This window comes from Dipodomys merriami, unplaced genomic scaffold, assembly GCF_024711535.1.
Source record: "Dipodomys merriami isolate MVZ:Mamm:240054 unplaced genomic scaffold, mDipMer1.0.p SCAF_6, whole genome shotgun sequence".
Classification (NCBI taxonomy): Eukaryota; Metazoa; Chordata; class Mammalia; order Rodentia; family Heteromyidae; genus Dipodomys; species Dipodomys merriami.
Genome location: NW_027206179.1, coordinates 1,245,684 through 1,266,565, shown reverse-complemented (window position 1 = coordinate 1,266,565; position 20,882 = coordinate 1,245,684). Strand labels below are relative to the sequence as shown.

At 56.1% G+C, this 20,882-nt stretch overlaps 1 protein-coding gene across 14 annotated transcripts in view; it reads left to right on the top strand.

Moving 5' to 3' along the window:
* The window catches only part of Dnm2 (dynamin 2), a 71,080-nt gene that overhangs the window by 13,771 nt on the left and 36,427 nt on the right, over positions 1–20,882 (top strand). For all 14 annotated transcript variants that reach the window (XM_070002261.1, XM_070002254.1, XM_070002260.1 and 11 more), the window contains exons 2-4: positions 11,444–11,517; positions 18,254–18,403; positions 19,797–20,000. In XM_070002261.1, the coding sequence (XP_069858362.1) occupies positions 11,444–11,517; positions 18,254–18,403; positions 19,797–20,000 (428 nt within the window). The remainder of the gene's footprint in view (positions 1–11,443; positions 11,518–18,253; positions 18,404–19,796; positions 20,001–20,882) is intronic.

The window sequence follows — 20,882 nt, the reverse complement described above, 5'->3', positions numbered from 1 at the left end:
ACACACACACACACTGCCAGGCTCTATCCTACCCTAGGACCTTGGCACATGCTATTTCCTATCCCTGGCCTGCTTTTCCCCTTATGTAGCCCTATGGCTCACTCTGTCCATTTCATCAGGCCTCCACATAAGTGTTTACTCCCCCAAGAGCCTCTCCTGGCTTCTTGTATGTGTCTCACTCTGTTGTTCCATTCCTTTGGTCTGTTTTTTGGGGGGGAGGGGGGAGCGGCGGGAGGAGTGCAGACTTTGATCTCTGGACCTGGGCAATGTCCCTCAGCTCTTCAGCTCAAGGCCCTACCACTTGAGCCACCCACAGCACCACTTCCGGTTTTCTGATGGTTTGTGGGAGATAAGAATCTCATGGACTTTCCTGCCTGGGCTGGGTCTGAACCTCAATCCTCAGATCTCAGCCTCCTGGGTAGCTAGGATGACAGGTGCAAACCACCTGGGCCGGACGACTTCTCCATTTTGGGGGAAGACTTCTTCATCCAGGTCTTTATCTATAGCTATTGTCCCCTCGTGGGGAGCAGCAGGTAGTGGTGCTGGGCTTCCTCCTAGGTGTGTCCCAGTCTTGCACGGGCTGGTGGGGGTGATCTGGAAGCCTCCCTCCCTGTGTCAGCTTCAGGCCCGACTCCACCTTAGTCCCTGCTCAGACCCACCCAGCAAAGGGCCGGCCCTGGGAGCCCGCGGCACACTTCACTCCCCACCCCACACCCCTCCCCGGGACCGGAAGCTGTAGCTAACATCTGGGTGCTCACAGAGGGCCGGGGCTGAGCGGCTGTGGGCACTGGCCAGGGTCTTCCTAGGGGCTTGGTGGGTGTCAGCCACGGTGCTGCTGCTGGCTGGGGTGGGGGTAGGGACCCATGGGGCCTGAACTCTGGGCCTGGGCGCTGTCCCTCAGCTCTTCAGCTCAAGGCGAGTGCTCTACCACTTGAGCCACAGCGCCACTTCCGGTTTTTTGGTGGTTCATGGGAGATGTGAGTCTCACAGACTTTCCTGCCCGGGCTGGCTTTGAACCGCGATCCTCAGATCTCAGCCTCCTGAGTAGCGCCCGGCTGTTTTTCTTTCACTGAGGAGTCTTTCTTGCAATCTCAATCAAGTCCCGTACAGTCCACGGGTTTAAGGCGCTCCCTTCGTGAGTGCCCGACGCGCGGTGGAGCGCGTGGACTGTCTACCCGCGGGCCGTGTCATCTTCCCCACCCCCACCAACTGTCATGGCCGCCCGGCTCTTCCCACGCGCTCATTCACTTTGCGGCTCCAGCATAGATGCACACAATTTGGGACTTTGGGCTTCTGGATTCCCTCCCTCAGAATGTTGATTCTTCATGCTCTTAACAAGTTTCTCTGCTTCCTGCCCTCCCCTCCTCCCCCTTCCTCTGTTTTCTGTACTAGGGCCTGAACCCAGGGCTTCACACTTCCAGTCAAGCTCTCCACCACCACCGAGTGCTGGGGTTACAGGCGTGTGCCACCACACCTGTGCATTATTCCTTTATGGCCTAATTATATTCCATTGTGTGGCACAGTGGTCTGGTTTATCCAGTCCTCTCTCTCTGGACATCTGGGTTGTCTCCACCTCTGGCTGTCAGGAATAAGGAGCACCACACCACTGTGTACATCTGTGTACAGACCTGGTCGTCTACCTTGGGTGCCAGCCTAGACGTAGAGTTGCTAAGGGTTTTTCCTTGACACTCCCAGCAGCCGGTGGAACATTCCAGCTTCTCCACATGCTCCAGGATTTCCACCTCCGTGTGGAGTAGTATTTATCTTATTGTGGGTTTTTTTTTTTTTTTTTGTGGTGCTCAGGTTTGAACTCAGGGCTTCACGCTTGCTAGGCAGGTGCTCTACCACTGAAGCCACGCACCTGTGTGCACGTGTGTGTCTGTCCCAGCGATAGGGCTTGAATTCAGGATCTTTTGTTCTCCTTCAGGTTTTCTTTTTCATGACTCAGCCACTTGAGCCAAACCTGTAGCCTGCTTTTTGTGCCGGTTAATTGGAGACGGAGTCTTGCAGGTTTTTCTGCCTGGACTGCCTTTGAACCTCAAACCTCCAGGTTCCAGCCTCCTGAATAGCTAGGGCTGCAGGGAAGAACCACTGGTACCCAGCTGCTTTGGTTGTTTTTGTCTGCGTCATCCTGGACCTCAATCCTCCTATTTACTCTCCCTGGGTTGCTGGGATGCCAAGTGCAGGCAGCATTGCCCAGCTATTGATTGAGATGAGGCTCTCACAAACTTTTCTGGGCTGAACCTGTATCCTCCCATTCTCTGCCTCTCTAGTAGCTAGGGTTACAGGCATGAGACACGGGTGCCTGACTTATTTTTTTTTTGAGATAGGGTCTCACTAGGTAGCCCAACCTGGCCTTGAACTCCTGATCCTTGTGCCTCTGCCTGATGAGTGCTATGGGACTGATATCCATTGAGTCTTGCTTTGTGCCTTGGCCTAGCCTATTAATGTATCCGGGAGACCGTGGCATAACACGTGCACTGGTAAGAATGTGTATTGACTGTTGTTGGGCGGGGTGTGGCACGCAGCTCAATTAGGTCTTGCTGGTTTATGGTGTTACTCATCTATCCTGTTTCCTTATGCATCTTTCCTGTGTTCTGTTACTGAAAGCTGGGAGAGCTCGCGTGGTAGAGCTCAGCAAGTGCAAGGCTCTGAGCTCAATCCCTGGCACCCCTGAAAAAAATCACTGAGCTGGAGGCGCACACCTGTCATCCTAGCTACTCAGGAGGCTGAGATCTGAGGATCGCGGTTCAAAGCCAGCCCCGGCAGGAAAGTCCATGGGACTCTTATCTCCAATAAACCACCAGAAAACCAGAAGCGCCTGCCTTGAGCTGAAGAGCTGAGGGACAACGCCCAGGCCCAGAGTTCAAGCCCCACGACTGACAAAAAAAAAAAAATAAAGAAATATATTAATTAATTAGTTAATTAATTAAATAGAAAGGAAGAAGATGGGTGCCGGTGGCTCAAGCCTATAATCCTAGCTACTCAGGAGACTTCAGATCTGAGGATCGCAGTTGGAAGAGCACCTCAGCAGGAAAATCCAGGAGGCCTTTATCTTCAATGTGGGAGAGCGCGTGGGGAGTGGAGGGCGGGCACAGTGGACGGGCTGGTAAAGCTGCCTAAAAGCAGCGGGCATGGATTGTTTTGCCACCAGTATTACATAAGCTACAGGTGGGCTTCCCTTTTTATTTTTGGCTGGTCCTGGAGCTTGAACTCAGGGCCTGGTGGCTATCCCTGAGCCTCTCTGTGTTCAGGGTGAGCACTCTACCACTTGAGCCACAACACCACATCCAGCTTTTTCTGAGTAGTTTATTGGAGATAAAGAGTCTCACAGACTCTCCTGCCCGGGCTGACTATGAACTGCAATCCTCAGATCTCAGCCTCCTGAATAGCTAGGATTACAGGCATGAGCCACCCGTGCCTGGCTAGTTTCGGTTTCTTTTAATCAGTCGGTTAATTAATTGATTAATTGCTAGTCTGATCCTCTACTACTTGAGCCATGCCCCCCAACTCTGTTGTGATTTTTGCTGTTGTTGTTGTTCAGGTGAGTCTTGTGCTTTTTTTCCCTCCAAACCAAATGAACCATCCAGGTGTGAGCCACTGGACCTTGCCCCCCCCCCCCCCCCCGCACTCTCCTCCTCCATGCAGCCCCCCCTCTCCAGTTTGAACTCACACCCTTGCCCCTGCCAGGCTGGCACTTGATTTCAGAGCTCTGCCTCCAGGCCTCCTTTTTAAGCACTAGTTACTTTTGAGATGGCATCTTGGTTCCTGTCTGAGTGTGCACCTGGATGTCAGTCCTAATGTTTTGCTTCCTGTATTAGCTAGATTATAGGCAAGCACTACCACGCCCTGCTTGTTTCTGTTGAGATGGAATCTTGTGGTCTTTTCGTCATGAGTTGGTCTAGAACAGTGAACCTCTGGATATCAGTGTCCCAAGCATTGACCTGAGCCACCAGCCCCGGGTGTATTTTATTCCTTTAGAGACACAATCTTGCTGTGTGGCCGGGCTGGCCCGCTTCTCCTCAGATGACTGCACCCCTCCTAGTCCCCTCTCTAGGTTGCCAATGATCTAGCATTAATGGGGCTGATCCTCACCGGGGATGGGTTGGTGCACAGATTCCAAGAGAGCTGGTGAGCGCCGCCGTGTGGAAGATGAAAGCTGGGGGGGGGGGCAGCTCAGCCTCCGAGTTGGGGATATCGGACCCGAACCCTGAGTGTGCACTGCAAGTCCACAGTGTCGGAACACTCAAGGCCCGAGTCTGCTGCTGCTGCTGCTTTTGGACGAAGGTGGCTGGAGGGAGGGAGCCAAGCGGCGAGAAAGGGGTGGAGGCCGGGGAGGCTCTGGGGGGGCACTCTGGAGCCCCCCAGGGTTTTGAGTCGGCGTGGGGGTGTGTGTGGCCAAGTGTGAGTTTAATTGTAGGGTGTCCCTCTGTCTGTCTGTTGGACACTGCGAACCTCGCAGATCCTTCCCAAAGTCTCCCCCAAGGCAGGTGGAGTCACCGGCCTTATCTGATGAGGAAACCGAGGCGTGGAGAGGTGGTGGGTCTGGTCACGGTCCTCTGAGAGGACCGGGCAGGACTTGAATCCCTGCTGGGCCTGGGCCAAGGCGGAAGATCCCCGCCCCCCTCCCCTGCTTCCTCCTCCGCCTGAGCTGAGACCGGAGCGGGTGACACTTGGCCTCTGAGGAGGGGACCCGAGGGCGGGGCCGGCCGCAGCCACTGCTACATTCCTGCGGTGGGTGGGCTGGGAGTATGGAGGCCTAGCCGGGCCGGAGGCCCCGCAGGTGCCAGCCCGAGCCTCCGGGACTGGGGCCTGGCCTCCCCGTCCTTCCCTCCATCCCTCCAGCAGCCTTCACCAGGCTCTGGGCTGGGGCCAGATACAGGAGCTGCCCTTGTAATGCAGGAGTGGGGACAGAAAACGCAGCGGGGGGGCGGGGGGCACAGCCCCTCTGGGGGATACTGTGGGAAGGAAGGGTTGGAGGCCAAGGGAGCAGCCTGTGCCAAGGTCCTGAGGCAGGATCGGTCAGTCATAGAGTGTGATGGGGGAACATGGAGGCGCCGGTGGCCCACACTGTAATTGTAGCCATTCAAGGAGGCTGAGATCTGAAGGTCAAAGTTGGAAGCCAGCCCAGGCCGGAAGCCTGTGAGACTCTAATCTCCCATAAACTACCAAAACTCTGAAAGAGGTGGACCCGTGCCTTCCCTCCCTCCGTCCCCCTTCTTCCCTCCCTCGGGGGTAAGGGCAAACCCTGGGCTGAACCTCTGTCTGCCCAGCTGTGAAATGGACTCACTGGCCAGGCCTGGCTTCCCTTGCCTGAGGCCAGGTTAGCGCCAGCCTGGACTGTGGGCGGCCGCTGAGGGCCTGCGTGTGGCGCTGAGCTGAGGTCTGGGGACCTGCGTATGATCTCTCAAATGTGGGGTGGCCCAGCGGGAGCCCCAGCCCAGGGCGCCAGCTGCACAGGTGAAGGGTGGCCCGGCTTCCTCCTTCCTGGGGAGGGGTGGGCGGGGCTTCCTGTAGCTGGCCCCGCCCTCCCAGCCTCCCTGGGCTCCTGGTGCAGCCTTGTTCCTGGTTCAAAAGACGGTAACCAAACAAACTGGCTTTCTGATGTGCCACAGGTGCCAGGTCCAGGCCGCACCCTTCCTCCTTGTCCCCCAGCCTCCCCAGGAGAGGGGCCCAGGGGAGAACACTGAATCAGGCTGGGCGCCCAGTGGCTCCCGCCTGTCATCCTAGCAACTCAGGAGGCTGAGATCTAAGGATCGCAGTTCAAAGCCAGCCCCGGCAGGAAAGTCCGTGAGACTCTCATTTCCAATGAACCACCAGAAAAACAGAAGTGGGGCTGTGGCTGAAAGTGGTAGAGCGCTCGCCTTGAGTGAAAGAGCGCAGGGACTACGCCCAGGCCCTGAGTTCAAGCCCCAGGACTGATGAAAAGTAAAAATATGTAGAACTCTGAATCAAGCTCCAGGGGCTGAAGGGATTGCACCCCCCGCTCTGCCCTCTGGACAGGGGACATCTTTCTCCCCACAGGTGACTGAACTATGAGCATCTGCTGTACCCTTCTTCTATGCCTGGGACAGAAGGAGGACCCTGTCCTGGAGAGATAACACATGGTCCCCTGAGGTGGACAGAGTTACACCATCTCACTGACCAGGAAATGCAGACCAGAGAGGCAAGGAAGTCAGCCTCAGGTCACACAGCACAGAGGTGGCTAAGCTGGGCCTGTAGAGTCGCCGGGCAGACAGGGTGCCCAGGAAATGTAGCCGACCAGGGGGTGAGCAGGAGGAAGTTGGCGGCCTGTGGGGTGTGGCTGGGGTTCTGGAGGAGGAGGTGGACGCAGCGTGGACGTCACGTCCACTTCCAGTGAAGTGGGCTGCCACTGTTCCTGGCAGGCCTGTTTAGAAGGCATTTTCTAGAAGGCCCCTCCTCATGGAAACCTGGGAGGTTTGCTGGCATATGTTGGGGGACGCCCAGGCCGGGGGGGGCGGTATCCCTGGAGTCCTGGCATTCCCAGCCTGGTAGGTGTCATGGTGGAGGGCTGGCTTTGTCCTCAGCCTCTCCCCCCTGCGTTCTGTCTCCTTGGCACCCCCTTTCCTCCCCTCTCCACCCCCCGCCCAGGGCCAGAGTTGCTCTCGGGTGCCGCTGGGGCTCTGATTGACCCTTGTCTGGGCGGGGTGCTGGGGTGTCACCATTGTCAGTAATGAGCGTGAGGCTGCTGGAAGGCGTTTCTGGACGAGTCTTGGTTGGGCAGTGTTTTGTTTGTTTTCCATCGCAGACCACGTTTTCCTGCAGCGCCTTGTTTTCTCCTCTTGTAGAACATCCAGAAGGAAGTTCCATGTCAGATCTAAGGCTCTTTCCCTCTTGTGTGTGCAGTTTTGTTTATTTACTCATATTACTGTGCTGAGCACGGAGTCCCACCCAGGCCTTTTTTTCTTTTTCTTTTTCTTTTTTTTTGGGGTAGGTCATGGGGCTTGAACTCTGGGCCTGGGTGCTGTCCCTCAGCTCTTCAGCTCAAGGCTAGCGCTCTACCACTTGAGCCACAGCACCACTTCCGGCTTTTTTTCTTTTTGCTTATGTGGTGCTGAGGAATCGAACCCAGGGCCTCAGGCATGCAAGGCAAGCGCTCTACCACTGAGCCACCTTCCCAGCCCATCACCCATCTCTCTTAACCCATCCCTTCTCTCACTTCTTTTCTTTAATTGAGATTAGATGACTACATAAATTTCACATATTTCACAGTATTGTGGAATAGTGATACTTAGAGTCACAAACCCATTTTAACTTTCACAAGGCAAATTGCCATTATCATGGTCTATACGGTTTGTGAATTCTATGACCTTGACAATGCAAGTTGTTTTTTCCACATCAGGTGATAGTTTACATTCCTTTCCTCTTGCTTAGTGTAGGCTGCTCCTACTTATTCTGTTCCTCTTCCTGGCTTTCCTCTGTTGTGTGTATATATCTACCATATATACGGTCAGGAACACGGAGTCATTTAGCAATGATAGGACAAAACGGGTGTCTGTCCTGCGTTTCTTGAGTCCTGTTACTTCGCCATATGTCTTGTGTTTTAATAGATGCTTGTGCTCTGGAACCACTGCAGTTTCTGTCGCGCACAGCCTTCCCGGTCTGTTCCCCCCAGAGCAAACCACAGTGCTGATGGCTATCACTGGAGACTTGTTTTGCCTGTTCAAGTTCAAGTCCACCCCATGAGTCAGCCAGAGGAACAAGGGCAGAGGTCTGCGAGCAAGCAACTTCATCCTCCTTGGCCAATTAATTGTTTTATTATTACTATCATCATCATTTTTTGTGGTGCAAGGATGGAACCAGGGCCACACGTGCCAGGCAGGTGATCCGACCTCTGCGCTGTGTCCCGAGCCCTTTGGGGTTTTTTGTTGGTCATGGGGCTTGAACTCTGGGCCTGGGCGCTGTCCCTCAGCTCTTCAGCTCAAGGCTAGCGCTCTACCACTTGAGCCACAGCACAACTTCCGGACTTTTCTGTATATGTGGTGCTGAGGAATCAAACCCAGGTCCTCATGCATGCAGGGCAAGCTAAGCCACTAAGCCGCCTTCCCACCCCCAAGCCCTTTGTTTTTGTTTCTGTTTTTTTTTTTTTATTTTTATTATAAAGGTGATATACAGAGGGGTTACAGTTACATAAGTCAGGCAATGAGTACATTTCTTTATTTTTGGCCAGTCTTGGGATTTGAACTCAGGCCCTCATGCATGCTTAGCTTGTATATTCACTGCTGGCACTCTACCACTTGAGCCATGCTGCTAGTCCTGCTTTTTGCTGATTATTTTGGAGTCTTACAGACTTTTCCTGCCCAGGCTGGCATTGAACTGCAATCCTCACTTTTCATCCTCCCCAGTAGCTAGGATTATGGTGTGAGCCAATGGTATCTGGCAAAAGGGTTTTTTTTCTTTTAATTTTTATTTATTTTATTTTTGGGGTCTGGTAGTGGGGCCTGAACTCTGGGTCTGGGCGCTGTCCCTCAGCTCTTCAGCTCAAGGCTAGCACTCTACCACTTGAGCCACAGCGCCACTTCCGGCTTTTTTTCTTTTTGCTTATGTAGTGCTGGGGAATCGAACCCAGGGCCTCATGCATGCAAGGCAAGAGCTCTACCACTGAGCCACCTTCCCAGCCCTTTCTTTTAATTTTTAAACTGTTTTTTTTTTTCTCTTTTGTTGTTGGTGGTGGTGCTGGTCTTGGGACTTGAACTCTGGGCCTGGGAGCTGTCCCTGAGCTCTTCAGCTCAAGGCAAGCACTCTACCACTTGAGCCACAACACCACTTCCAGTTTTCTGGTGGTTTATTGGAGATAAAAGTCTCCTGGACTTTCCTGGTGGGTCTGGCTTTGAACCGCGATCCTCAGATCTCAGCCTCCTGAGTAGCTGGGATGACAGGCGTGAGCCACCAGTGCCTGGCTGTTTTTTTGTCTTTTCTTTATTGGTACTGAGGATGGAACACAGGATGTTGCACTTGCTAGGCAAGCACATTGCGACTGAGCTACATCTCAGCTCTCATTGTTCCTTATGATGCTCCACGCAGGAGAAGCCAAGTAACTATGTGGGGGAAGGACGCCAAGCCATTGGCCATCTGCTGAACACACGTAACATCCCCAGGGATGAGAAAGAAAGAATTTCACTCTCATCCGAGAAGAGGCCTTGCGCCCCAGAGTGTGGTGCCTTTGATTGCCTGCTGCTCCCGCATCATTTGGCCATAGACGTGTTCTTTTTGCAGGCTTAAAACAATGAGGCCAGGCATGGTGGTTCATGCCTGTAGTCCTAGCTCCTCAGGAGGCTGAGATCTGAGGATTGTGATTCAAAGCAGCTGGGACAGCAAAGTCCATGAGACTTTCTATTCAATGGACCACCAAAAAGCCAGAAGCAGCTGGATGCCAGTGGCTCACTCCTGCAATCCTTGCTACTCAGGAGGCTGAGATCTGAGGATCACGGTTCAAAGCCAGCCTGGGCAGGAAAGGCCATGAGACTCTTATCTCCAATAAAAACCACTAGAAAACCAGAAGTGGTGCTGTGGCTCAAGCGGTAGAACACTTGCCTTGAGCTGAAGAGCACAGGGACAGCGCTCAAGCCCGGGGTTCCAGCCTCACAACAGATAAAAAAAAAAAGCCAGAAGCAGAGCTGTGCCTCAAATGGTAGAGCACCAGCCTTGAATGGAAAAAGCTAAGGGAGAGCACAGGGCCCAGAGTTGAAGCCCCAATATGGACAGTTTCCAGAGGCAGGAGGATTGTGCGTTCAAGACCAGCCTGGGCAAAGATAGGGAGATCCTGTCTCAAAACACACACACAAAGGACTGAGGGTATGGTTCAAGTACTAGCATGGGTTCGATCCCCAGTACGCCCAGGAAACAAAGTGCCTTGAGGCACCCTTAGCTTGGGACCGGGGCCCCTCTTCCTGCCTCAGTCTCCACCCCCACTCCTCTCAAATGGAAAGGTGACCCGAGGCTGAGGATGGACAGCGGAGCGTGCAGGGTGTGGGTGTGGCTCGCAGCTCGGAGGCAGGCCGGGCCCCAGGCTCCGCCGGCCTGTGGACTATGACGTCATGACAGGATGCGCCCGAGGTGTGTAGCACACCTCTCCCACCCAGGACTGGAGGAGACCGGATGTCCAGGCGAGGCCCCGCCTTCCAGGGAGCCGCGCACACACGCGTCCCTGACTCCTCTCCTCCCTGGCTTTCCCATCTTCCTGCTTGTGCTGGTTATCCTCAGTCAAGCTTGCTCCACGCTTGCTGTGGCCCCTTCCTACACTGCCTCCAGTTCTGCTCAGTGTCTGTCCACTGCCCTCCCCTTCTCTGCCCCTCCCCTCCCTCCTCCCCCCTGCAGTAGTCTAACCTTCATGGGGCTGTCACTGAGCCCCATCAGGTGGTCCAACCCTGAGAGTAAGGCCCCCCCCCCCATGGGGACCTCCCCGCCCAACATCGCTCAGCCTCACCCCACCGGGTTCTCCACTGGAGGCCATTTCTGGAATCTCATAACCCTCCGATCCTCAGATCTCAGTCTCCTGAGTAGCTAGGATTACAGGCGTGAGCCACCAGCTCCCGGCTTAAAACAAAAATTAATGAGCTCTCACTTCCGGGCTGGTTCTGAACTGGGCTGAAGAGATCCACTAGCGTCAACCTTCCAGGTAGCTGGGACTACAGACATGATGCACCTTGCCTGGTCTGCATGAATTTTGGACAGTCTGTACCATTTTTTTAAGACAGGATCTTGCTATGTCACCCTCAATTCTTGCCATGAACTCTCAATCCTTCTGCCTCAGCTTCCTGAGTGCTGGGATTATAGGCCTGTACCTCTGCAACAGGCTGTTTACCTTTCTTGATGGTGTAGGGGGGTTTCTGAGCCTCCAACATGGCTTCAGTCCATGTGTATGAGGAGCAAGTTGTGTATGGTGCCTAACATCTTACAGGGTATGTGTGCATTTCCAATGTGAAAAACATTCCTTCCTGCCCTCCCTCCCTTCCTTCCTTCCTTCCTCCCTTCCTTCCTTCCTTCCTTCCTTCCACTTGCAATCACTTTCATTACTTTGTGCTCTATTGGATTTGTCTTTCTGGACAAGAATCTAGTCATAAGTTGTCACCCGCTGTTTTCCTTTTAATTTGCCTTTACGTCATACATGTGGCACTATAGTAATTTGAAATGATGAAGACTCTTTTTTGGCAGTACTGGGGTTTGAATTCAGGGCCTCACACTTGCTGAGCCATGTCCCCTTGATCTCTCCGCTGAGAGGCCCCCTCCAGAATGCCAGGCCCAGATTATCCACGACCTTCAGTCCTGTCCTTCCCCTTGGGCCAGAAGCAATCCCCGGGGGTGCAGCTGAGGCTGGGGGCTGTGCTGAGGTTGGCAAGACAGAGTTCCACTCGGTGTAGTCACACTTCCTGTCTTAACAGCCAGATGCCTGAGTAACTTCTGTCCCTTTCTCCTCTCGCAGGGACTTCCTTCCCCGCGGCTCAGGAATCGTCACCCGGCGGCCTCTCATTCTGCAGCTCATCTTCTCAAAAACAGGTACAGCGAGGCAGCCACATCAGGAAACGAGGGTGGATGTGGTGCCCCAGAGGATGCGGGAGGCCTCTTGGGGCCTGAGCTGTCGTTGGGGTTGACTTGGCCTGTCCCATGTATGCCAGGGCACGTGCAGAACAGCCCAGTGAGCAGTGCCACCCCGAGTCCTCAACTGTGACCAGGCCACCAGTGTTCTAAATTGGTAGATCACGGCAACCCAAAATGCTCCATTGCTCAGCCTCTTGTCATATGCACTCTCCTTCCTGCATGCTCCCTGAGGCCCACATAGCTTTCATAGCTGGTGTCATGGAGAAACTGAGGCGCAGCCAGCTACCCTGCCTTTCTAGTGAGCCACAGATCTGGGGCCCTCAACCAGATGAGTCTGATCTGAGAACCTGCTCTGGGAGGCGCCGCCTAGCGTTGCTCCTCTGACCCCGCCCAGGGGTGGGGCTTGCATCTCAGAAGACTTCGGATTGGCCCAGCAACTCCTCACTGGGGACTCTGCCATGGGATTGGCCACGGTTCCACTAGATCAGGCATCCAGTGGGCTGGGCTGGGCTGGGACTCCGGAGCCCAGTGTGCTAGTGTGATGGGAGTCAGCGGGGCGGCCAGCCCTTGTTGGGGTTCTGCTGCCCGGTCAGCAGGCTGCAGGGGTGCGGATCTGCGTCTTGCGATTTTCACCAGGTGAAAACTGTCACTGCAGCTGCTGCTGGCTCCTGGCCGCGCAGGGGAAGCCTGCCCGCGATGGGTGGGAATGGGAGCCAGCACTGCCCAGCTCCTGGGCCTGGCGGGGGGCTGGGTCCCCGCTTCGCCCACTGTGTTTCCTTCCTGCACGGTGACAGGGAATGCCAGTAAGAGGGGCGCTGCACGCGCCCGGCTGCCATGGTATACAGGGCTGAGTACTTGCTGCCAGCCTGGCTGGCTTCCCTCATCGGAAGGTCCCTAGTGCTGCGGCTGTGGTGGGGGTGTAGAAGGGCTCCCCTGTCACCTCCGTCTCCCCCCACCCTGAGACATTCACCCAGCCAGCCGTGGGCCACTGAGCCATCACACCGCGTCACGGGCCGGTCCTGCCACCAGCCGCCACCTGCCCTCCCAGAGGAGAGACTGGGGTGAAACTGCGCATGCCTGCCCGGGGGCGGGGCCTCTGGAGGGTGGGCGGGGCCTCTGGAGGGTGGGCGGGGCCTCTGGAGGGTGGGGCGGGGCCTCTGTGAGGAAGTGGCCTGCCGCTGAGGGCGGCTCCTTCCTGGCAGAGCTGCGAGGTGCCCAGCAGGGCGCACTGGGGGCCCGAAGTGCCTTGGGGGGGGTGGGGCAGGAAGCACATGACGGGCTCCCGCTGTCCGGGAGTCCGGGCCCCGGGCCGGGGGACAGCGGGAGCGGGGGGGGGGGGGGGGGGGGCCGGGGGAGGCGGGAGCCAGCGGCCGGGGCCGTGGAGGTGGGGACCCGGTGGCGCTGGCTCCACTGGGGAGGGGGGAGAATCACAGATGGGGGCGATTATGCTGGTGCCGGACCCCCCCCCATCCCTGTGGGACTTGTCACCTCCTTGATCCTGATTGGCCAGTGTCCCAGCACCAGCCCCACCGCAGGCCTGGTGTGTGTGTGTGGGGGGGGGGGTCCCTGGTCTGACTGAGGACGGAACGGGGAGCTGTGGCAGCGAATATTGGGCTTTGGGGGTGTGTGTGGATATTCCAGGCACAGGAGCAGCTGGGGGTGGAAGGAGGCTGCGCGGCCTGCGAGCCGGCTCAGCCCACTAGCGGAGGGACGGGGGAGGGACAGTGCCAGAGGAGGACATGGCACTTGGTAGGCTGGGGACCCCGAGATGACTACAGGGGCACCTTGCTCCTGGGGTCTCCCTGGAGGCCCAGCCCAGAGCCAGGCTGGTGAGACTTGCTAGCCAGGGTCGCAGCCAGTGTTCCTTCCTCTGCCTCAGTTTTCCTCATCTCAAAGTGAGGGCGCCACTGTGCTTTTCTGTCTCAGCCCTGTGTGGCACGCCCTGTGGCTCCCAGTGCCAGGCCTCGGGCCTGGCTTGCTGCTCATGCTGGTCCAGGAACCACGTCTGTAGCAGGAGCAGTTTAAAAATGAGGCCAGGCTGGCCTCAGGGTCAGCCTTGACCTTGGCTTGGCGTGTGCTTGGGGTGGGGGAGGGAGGACAGAAAAGAGATGGAGGGCTTCCCTCCTCCATTACCCAGTGGGAGGGAAGGGACAAGAGGATCACTTGAGCCTACAAGTTTTGAGGTCAGCCTGAGTAACATAATGAGACTTTGTCTGAAAAAAAGCTAGGGAAGGGCTGGTAAGGTGGCTCAGTGGTAGAGCGCTTGCCTTGCATGCCTGAGGCCCTGGGTTCGATTCCTCAGCACCACCTAAGCAAAAAGAAAAAAAGCCGGAAGTGGCACTGTGGCTCAAGTGGTAGAGCGCTAGCCTTGAGCTGAAGAGCTGAGGGACAGCGCCCAGGCCCAGAGTTCAGGCCCCAGGACCGGACCCTCCCCCCCAAAAAAAAAGAAGCTGGGGAGGGCAGCGCACCCCTGTCATCCCAGCCCTCAGGAGACTGAATCAGGAAGGCCACAAGTTCAAGACCAGCCTGGGCTACACAGGAACACCCTGTCTCCCCCCCCAAAAAAAAGCAATAGCTGGGGTGAGCAGCCGCTTTGAGTGTGTCCCCCACTAGGAGGTCAGAGAGCTGCAAGACCAAACAGGAATGGGAGACACCAGCTCTGCACCCTGGCATCAGTCAGATAAAGGCTCTGATAAGTCCTGCATGAACAGATCCCGTTTAATCCCACAGTCTCCAAATTGTGTCTGAACCCCAAGTCATTGATGCCCAGGCATGCCCGCTAAGACGCCAGGTTTGGGGCGCAGATCTTGTCTCTTTCTGCCATTTGGGCTCAGTGTGCTGTTTTGGCTCTTTGCTGGCCTCTTTGCTCATTCTCCGTCTACTACATATGAGGAAACTGAGTCACCAGGTCCCGACCAAGCATGGATAAGCTGTAGAACCATGCCCATATCTTCCCATTGCCCAACTCTTCCCCAAATCCTGCTGGGGTGCCTGACTCACCCTGCCTGGCTGCTGCAGACAGTGGTTTATCCTGCAGAAGTGCTCGGGCACGTGACCTGCTGTTGCGCCTGCGCACTGAGGGGGGCACTGTGGGTCTGGGGCCTCTGTTGAAAGGGCTGCCTGACCTCAAGAAGTCCGGCATCAGTGGCTCACGCCTGTAATGCCAGCTGCTCCAGAGGCTGAGATCTGAGGATCCCAGTTCAAAAGCAGCCCAGGGCAGGAAAGTTGTACGCTCTTCAGCTCAAGGCGAGCGCTCTACCACTTGAGCCACAGCACCACTTCCGGTTTTCTGGTGGTTCCTTGGAGGTGGCTTTGAACCGCAATCCTCAGATCTCAGCCTCCCCAGTAGCCTAGGATGACAGGCGTGAGCCACTGGTGCCCTTATCTCCAAGGAACCACTAAAAAGCTGTGGCTCAAGTGGTAGAACATGCTAGTCTTGAGCACAAATGCTCAGGGACGGTGCCCAGGCCCTGAGTTCAAGCCCCAGAACCAGCACACAAAGCCAAGGTGGGGGATCCTGAGAGCCGTGTCCTCAAGCTAGAGCTGAGAAGCGCGAGCATTAAAACCTCGCCCCGTCTCCTGGCTCAGGCACAGGGGGGCACGCAGGCTGCAGAGCCCCCAAGCCTCTCTCTAGGAACTAAGTGCACCCCCCCCCACCCCAGGAGTCCCCTGGTGGACGAGGGAGATGGCTGGCTGGCATTGGCAGTGTGGCTGCTGGCCCAGGGCCCGGATGTCCCTCCCTCCTTCCCTTCCGGTGTGTGCCAGGCCCTGGGCCAGCGCCCCCTGCAGGTTTCATTTTGGCTCACAGTGCAGGTGGTGCGGGGAAGATTCTCTTTGTCACCAGTGGGGTAGGGGAGGCTGTTGAATGATTCCAGGATGCTGGGGGTGCCGCTCAGCAGTGAGGACTTTTTTTTGTCGGTCGTGGGGCCTGAACTCTGGGCCTGGGCGCTGTTCCTCAGCTCCTCAGCTCAAGGCGGGCGCTCTACCACTTGAACCACAGCGCCACTTCTGGTTTTTTCTGCTTATGTGGTGCTGAGGAATCGAACCCAGGTCCTTGTGCATGCAAGGCAAGCGCTCTACCACTGAGCCACCTTCCCAGCCCTACACTGAGTCTTTTTACTTGCATTTTTCTTTCCTTCTTTCTTTCCTTTTCTTTTTTCTTTTTCTTTTTTGGCCAGTTCACTTCACAGATCACAGATCAGAAAGCTGAGGCCGAGCTTCTCTCTCCCCGCTCCCAAATGCAGACTAAACTCATAATCTCCCGTGACCACTGGGCTCTCGGGCTGCAGCCCGTGGGTTCGAGTCCCATAAACATGGTGTAGGGTGGTGATGTGTAAGGAAGGAGGCCAAGGTGCAGTCAGGGAAGGCTGCCTGGAAGAGGCGGCAACTAGGTGGCCCCTCCCCCCTGCCCTCACTAGAATCCACCTTCCCTAAAGAGAGCGTGGCCTGGGCAGGTGGGCACTCTGCATCCCGAGGGGGGAGGGGAGGGAGGGGTGGGGGAGGGAGGGGCTGTGAGTGAGCTTCCTCCATCCCTGGCTGTCACGGGAAGCGTGTCAGCTGCGAGTGGGGGGCGGGGCGGGGGGAGGGGAGTCGAGTCCAGTCCCTTCACCTCTCCGGGCCTCAGTTTCTTCATCTTGGAGACGGGCGTTTGAGAGACTGGCCTGTGAGGGGAAGGGCCGGCGGGGCGGCGCGGGCTGCGCTCGGCTCCTCTTCTGGCTGCTTTCTGCCTCCTTGCGGGTCCCCGGCCCCGGCGTCCGGGCGGCTTCGGGGCTGGCCGTCCCCGTGGACGGCTCTCCTCGGGTGGCCGCCGAGACTGTTGGCCCCGGTCTCTGACATGGCACTCGCTCCCTGCGCCTTTTTTTTTAAGCGCCATTACAGGGGCTGTGGTCTCTGGGTCCTGGGGACCCTTTCACCCCCCCCAACATCTGGCCACAGTGAACTAGTCCCCGAAGCTAAGGAAGGCGCATGCTCCGGGAGGGTGTCTCACGTCCCAGCTCTGCGTTTTGGGTGTCACGGTGGCTGCCAGCCCCCCCCCCCATGGCAGCACATCTGCTCAGGGCCTGCCCAGAGGCACTTGAGGGGCTGCTGTCCCAATTCGGGGTTCCTGTGAGTAGGGAGAAGGAAGATGGAGGGGCCTACACATGGGCGTTCACAAAGCCAGCAGGGTGCCCGTTCTGTGCCTTGGTGGCATCTTTACTCGTCTGTCTATGTGGGTCCTGGGCTTGGGCTGAGCCTGGGCAGCGTCCCTGAGCTCTTTTGCTCAAGGCTGGAGCTCCCGGACTTTGAAGCACAGCCCTGCCACCCACTTCCGGTTTTTGAGCGGTTAGTTGGAGGTGACATTCTGAGGGGGACTTTTCTGTTCCCGCCTTGGCTGGCTGCCTTCCGATGTGGATCCTCAGACCTCAAGCTCCTGGGTAGCCAGGATTACAGGCGGGAGCCACTGGCTCCCAGCGCATCTTTGTGGTTGTTTTTGATTGCTGTTATAGAGGTGATGTGCGGAAGGGTTCCAGTTACATGAGTCAGAACAAGAGCACACGTCTTTCTGGGCAGATGGCCTTGAAGATGAGGGACCCACGATGTGCCCGCCCTGGGTTGCCCCGTGGTGGTCCCCCCACAGGGACAGTGACCCACGGCATGGAAAAGGATGCGATGTCAGACTGTCAACACCAAAGAGCAGAACGGGGGCCTGGCCATGGGTGCGGCACCTGCGGGACAGCTGCGGGACAGCTGCGGATCCTGTCCCCAGCTCTGCAAAAAGACAAAACACAAGGAAAAGCATAAACACAGCTTCACCCACCTTGCTTTTCCTTATAACATATGCTGAAGTTGGTGCAGTGACGCCTACCTGTAATCCCCGCACCTGAGGGGCTAAGGCAGGGGGGTGGTGAAATGCCCACCGGCCTGGGCTGTGTAGCGGGACTCCATCTCAACACAGGAAGTGGCAGAGTGGAGTTGACTCCACAGGGACGGCGGCTTTGCCCACGCAGGCTGAGCACAGGCTGAGCACGCAGGGCCCCTCGCCAGGACTCTGGGCACACCCTGCCACTTGGGCCCCTCCCCCTCCTGTGGCTCTTTTCACTCGACTGAATTTCCCGGTGGGGTCTCGTGCTTTGTCCGATCTGGCCTCCTCAGTGGGGTCTCGTGCTTTTGTCCGATCTGGCCTCCTCAGACTTTGCTCCTCCTGCCTGTGGCTTCCTGTGGACCGGGACTCCAGGCGTGACCCACCACAGCTTGCTCCTCAGTTGGAATGGGCTCTCAGGAACTCTTTGTCTCGGCAAACCTCCACCCTCAGTCCTGACTTTTGCCTCCCAAGTAGCTAGGATTACAGGCGTGTGCCACCTTGCCCAGCCTTTTTCCTTTGTCCCTGGAGCCCCGCTATTTCTTTTCTTTCTTTCTTTCCTTTTTTTGGTCAGTCGTGGGGCTTGAACTCTAGGCCTGGGTGCTGTCCCTGTGCTCTTCAGCTTAAGGCCAGTGCTCTACCGCTTAAGCCACAGCGCCACTTCCCATTTTCTAGTGGTTTATTGGAGATAAGAGTCTCACGGACTTTCCTGCCTGGGCTGGCTTTGAACCGTGATCCTCAGATCTCAGCCTCCTGAGTAGCTAGGATTTATAGGCGTGAGCCACCGGTGCCCGGCCAGCCCCACCCCTTCTGAGGGTGTCACTGTTCACCTGATCATCTCTCTTCTCTTCTCAGAATATGCCGAGTTTTTGCACTGCAAGTCCAAAAAGTTTACAGACTTCGATGAAGTTCGGCAGGAAATCGAAGCAGAGACAGACAGGGTCACGGGGACCAACAAAGGCATCTCCCCAGTGCCCATCAACCTGCGGGTCTACTCACCACACGGTAGGCAGCACAGGGCCACTGCTGTGGGAGAGGGGGAAGGCGGCGCTGTGCGAAACTCTGCTAGGATCTGTCTACTCACAAAACGTAGATATCCATGGGCTTTTCTTCCCACGTGCACGGCTCCAAGGAAAACACAGGCCACTCAGGCCATGGGGAGACCCCATCTCAGTCAGTAAGCTGGGCATAATGGGATGGGCCTGCAATCCCAGCTTCAATGGGGAGATTGAGATCAAGCCTGGCTGTGGACACATACTATGAGACTATCTGAGAGTTAAAGCAAAGATGGGCTGGGGCAAGGCGTAGGTGGTAGAGTGCCTGCCAGTGAGTACAAGCTCCTGCAATGCCAAGAGAAGCCAGAACTTTTTTTTTTTTTTTTTTTGGGTCCGGTCGTGGAGCCTGAACTCTGGGCCTGGGCGCTGTCCCTCAGCTCTTCAGCTCAAGGCTAGCACTCTACCACTTGAGCCACAGCGCCACTTCCGGCTTTTTTTTCTTATGTGGTGCTGAGGAATCGAACCCAGGGCCTTGAGCATGTAAGGCAAGCGCTCTACCACAGAGCCACCTTCCCAGCCAGCCAGAACTTTTTTTAAAAAGAAGGCATGCCAAGCCAGGAGCCGGTGGCTCATATGTCATCCTAGCTACTCAGGAGGCTGAGATCTGAGGATCAAGGTTCAAAACCAGCATGGACAGGAAACTTAGTAAGACTTGTTTTTCTGTCAGTCGTGGGGCTTGAACTCAGGGCTTGGATGCTACCCCTGAATTCTTTCATTTAGGGCTAGTGCTCTACCACTTTGAGCCACAGCTTCACTTCTGTTTTTTTGGTGGTTAATTAGAGTTAAGTCTCATGGACTATCCTGTCTGGGAAAGTCTTTGAACCAAAATCAGGTCTCAGCCCGTGGAGTAGCCTGGATTACAGACATGAGCCACCAGTGCCCAGATCTCCAATACACTACTCAGAAAAAGCCAGAAGTGGTACTGTGGCCCAAGTAGTAGCATGCTAGCCACGAGCAAAGCAGCTCAGGGACAGCACCTAGGCCCTGAGTTCAAGCCCTGGACTGGCACAAAAAATAAAAATAAAAGACGGCATGCGCCGGGCGCTGGTGGCTCACGCCTGTAATCCTAGCTACTCAGGAGGCTGAGATCTGAGGATCGCGGTTCAAAGCCAGCCCGGGCAGGAGAGACCGTGAGACTACTATCTCCAATAAAACCACCAAAAAACCGGAAGTGGTGCTGTAGCTCAAGTGGTAGAGCGCTCGCCTTGAGCTGAAGAGCTGAGGGACAGCGCCCAGGCCCAGAGTTCAAGCCCCACGACCGACAAAAAAAAAGACGGCATGCCAGTGGGTACATTCAGTGACATCCTGAACTCTGACCCCTTCCCCTCTGATTTCCCACCCAGTGTTGAACCTGACCCTCATTGACCTCCCGGGCATCACCAAGGTGCCAGTGGGGGACCAGCCCCCCGACATCGAGTACCAGATCAAGGAAATGATCCTGCAGTTCATCAGCCGGGAGAGCAGCCTGATCCTTGCCGTCACGCCTGCCAACATGGACCTGGCCAACTCCGATGCCCTGAAGCTGGCCAAGGAGGTGGACCCCCAAGGTGACGCCCAGCCCCCACACCGCCACTCCCCTTCCAGCTCCTGCACCCGTGATTCTAACTCCCCAGTGTCCTTGTTGGCACATGGTTGTTTCAGGAAGAGGGCAGTGTCTGTGGGCGTCCCCTGGTTCTTCCTGTGTATGTGGCACTGAGGAATTGAACCCAGGGCTTTATGCATGCTAGACAAGCACTCTGCCACTGAGCCACATTCCCCCCCCCCCCCCCCCCAGGATGTTCTCAAATACCACTGCACTCACAGTGCCGGCTCACGAGGAGAGGCCAGGGAAGTAGAGCATCCCAGCCATGTTAGTTAGCCTTCTGCTGCTATAACAAATCACACAGACAACCAGCTTAGAAATGAGAAAGGATCCTCTTGGCTCACCAATTTGAGCTTCTATCCTTTGATTGGTTGACCTCATTGCTTTTGGGCAGAGCCCATGGTGTTGCAAAAGCATATATCAGCCGGGCGCTGGTGGCTCAAGCCTGTAATCCTAGCTACTCAGGAGGCTGAGATCTGAGGATCGTGGTTCAAAGCCAGCCCGGGCAGGAGAGACCGTGAGACTACTATCTCCAATAAACCACCAGAAAACCGGAAGTGGCGCTGTAGCTCAAGTGGTAGAGCGCTCGCCTTGAGCTGAAGAGCTGAGGGACAGCGCCCAGGCCCAGAGTTCAAGCCCCACGACCGACCAAAAAAAAAAAAAAAAAAAAAAAGCATATATCATCCCCTTATCTTACCTCCCCCCCCCTCCCCAATGACCAAAAGACCTCCCAGTAGGCCCCACCTCTTAAAGGGCCATCACACCTACTAGCGCCATTCTGATGATTAATGGATGAGCATTTGAGAGGCATTTAAGATACCAACTATAGCACCAGCCCTCCCCTGCC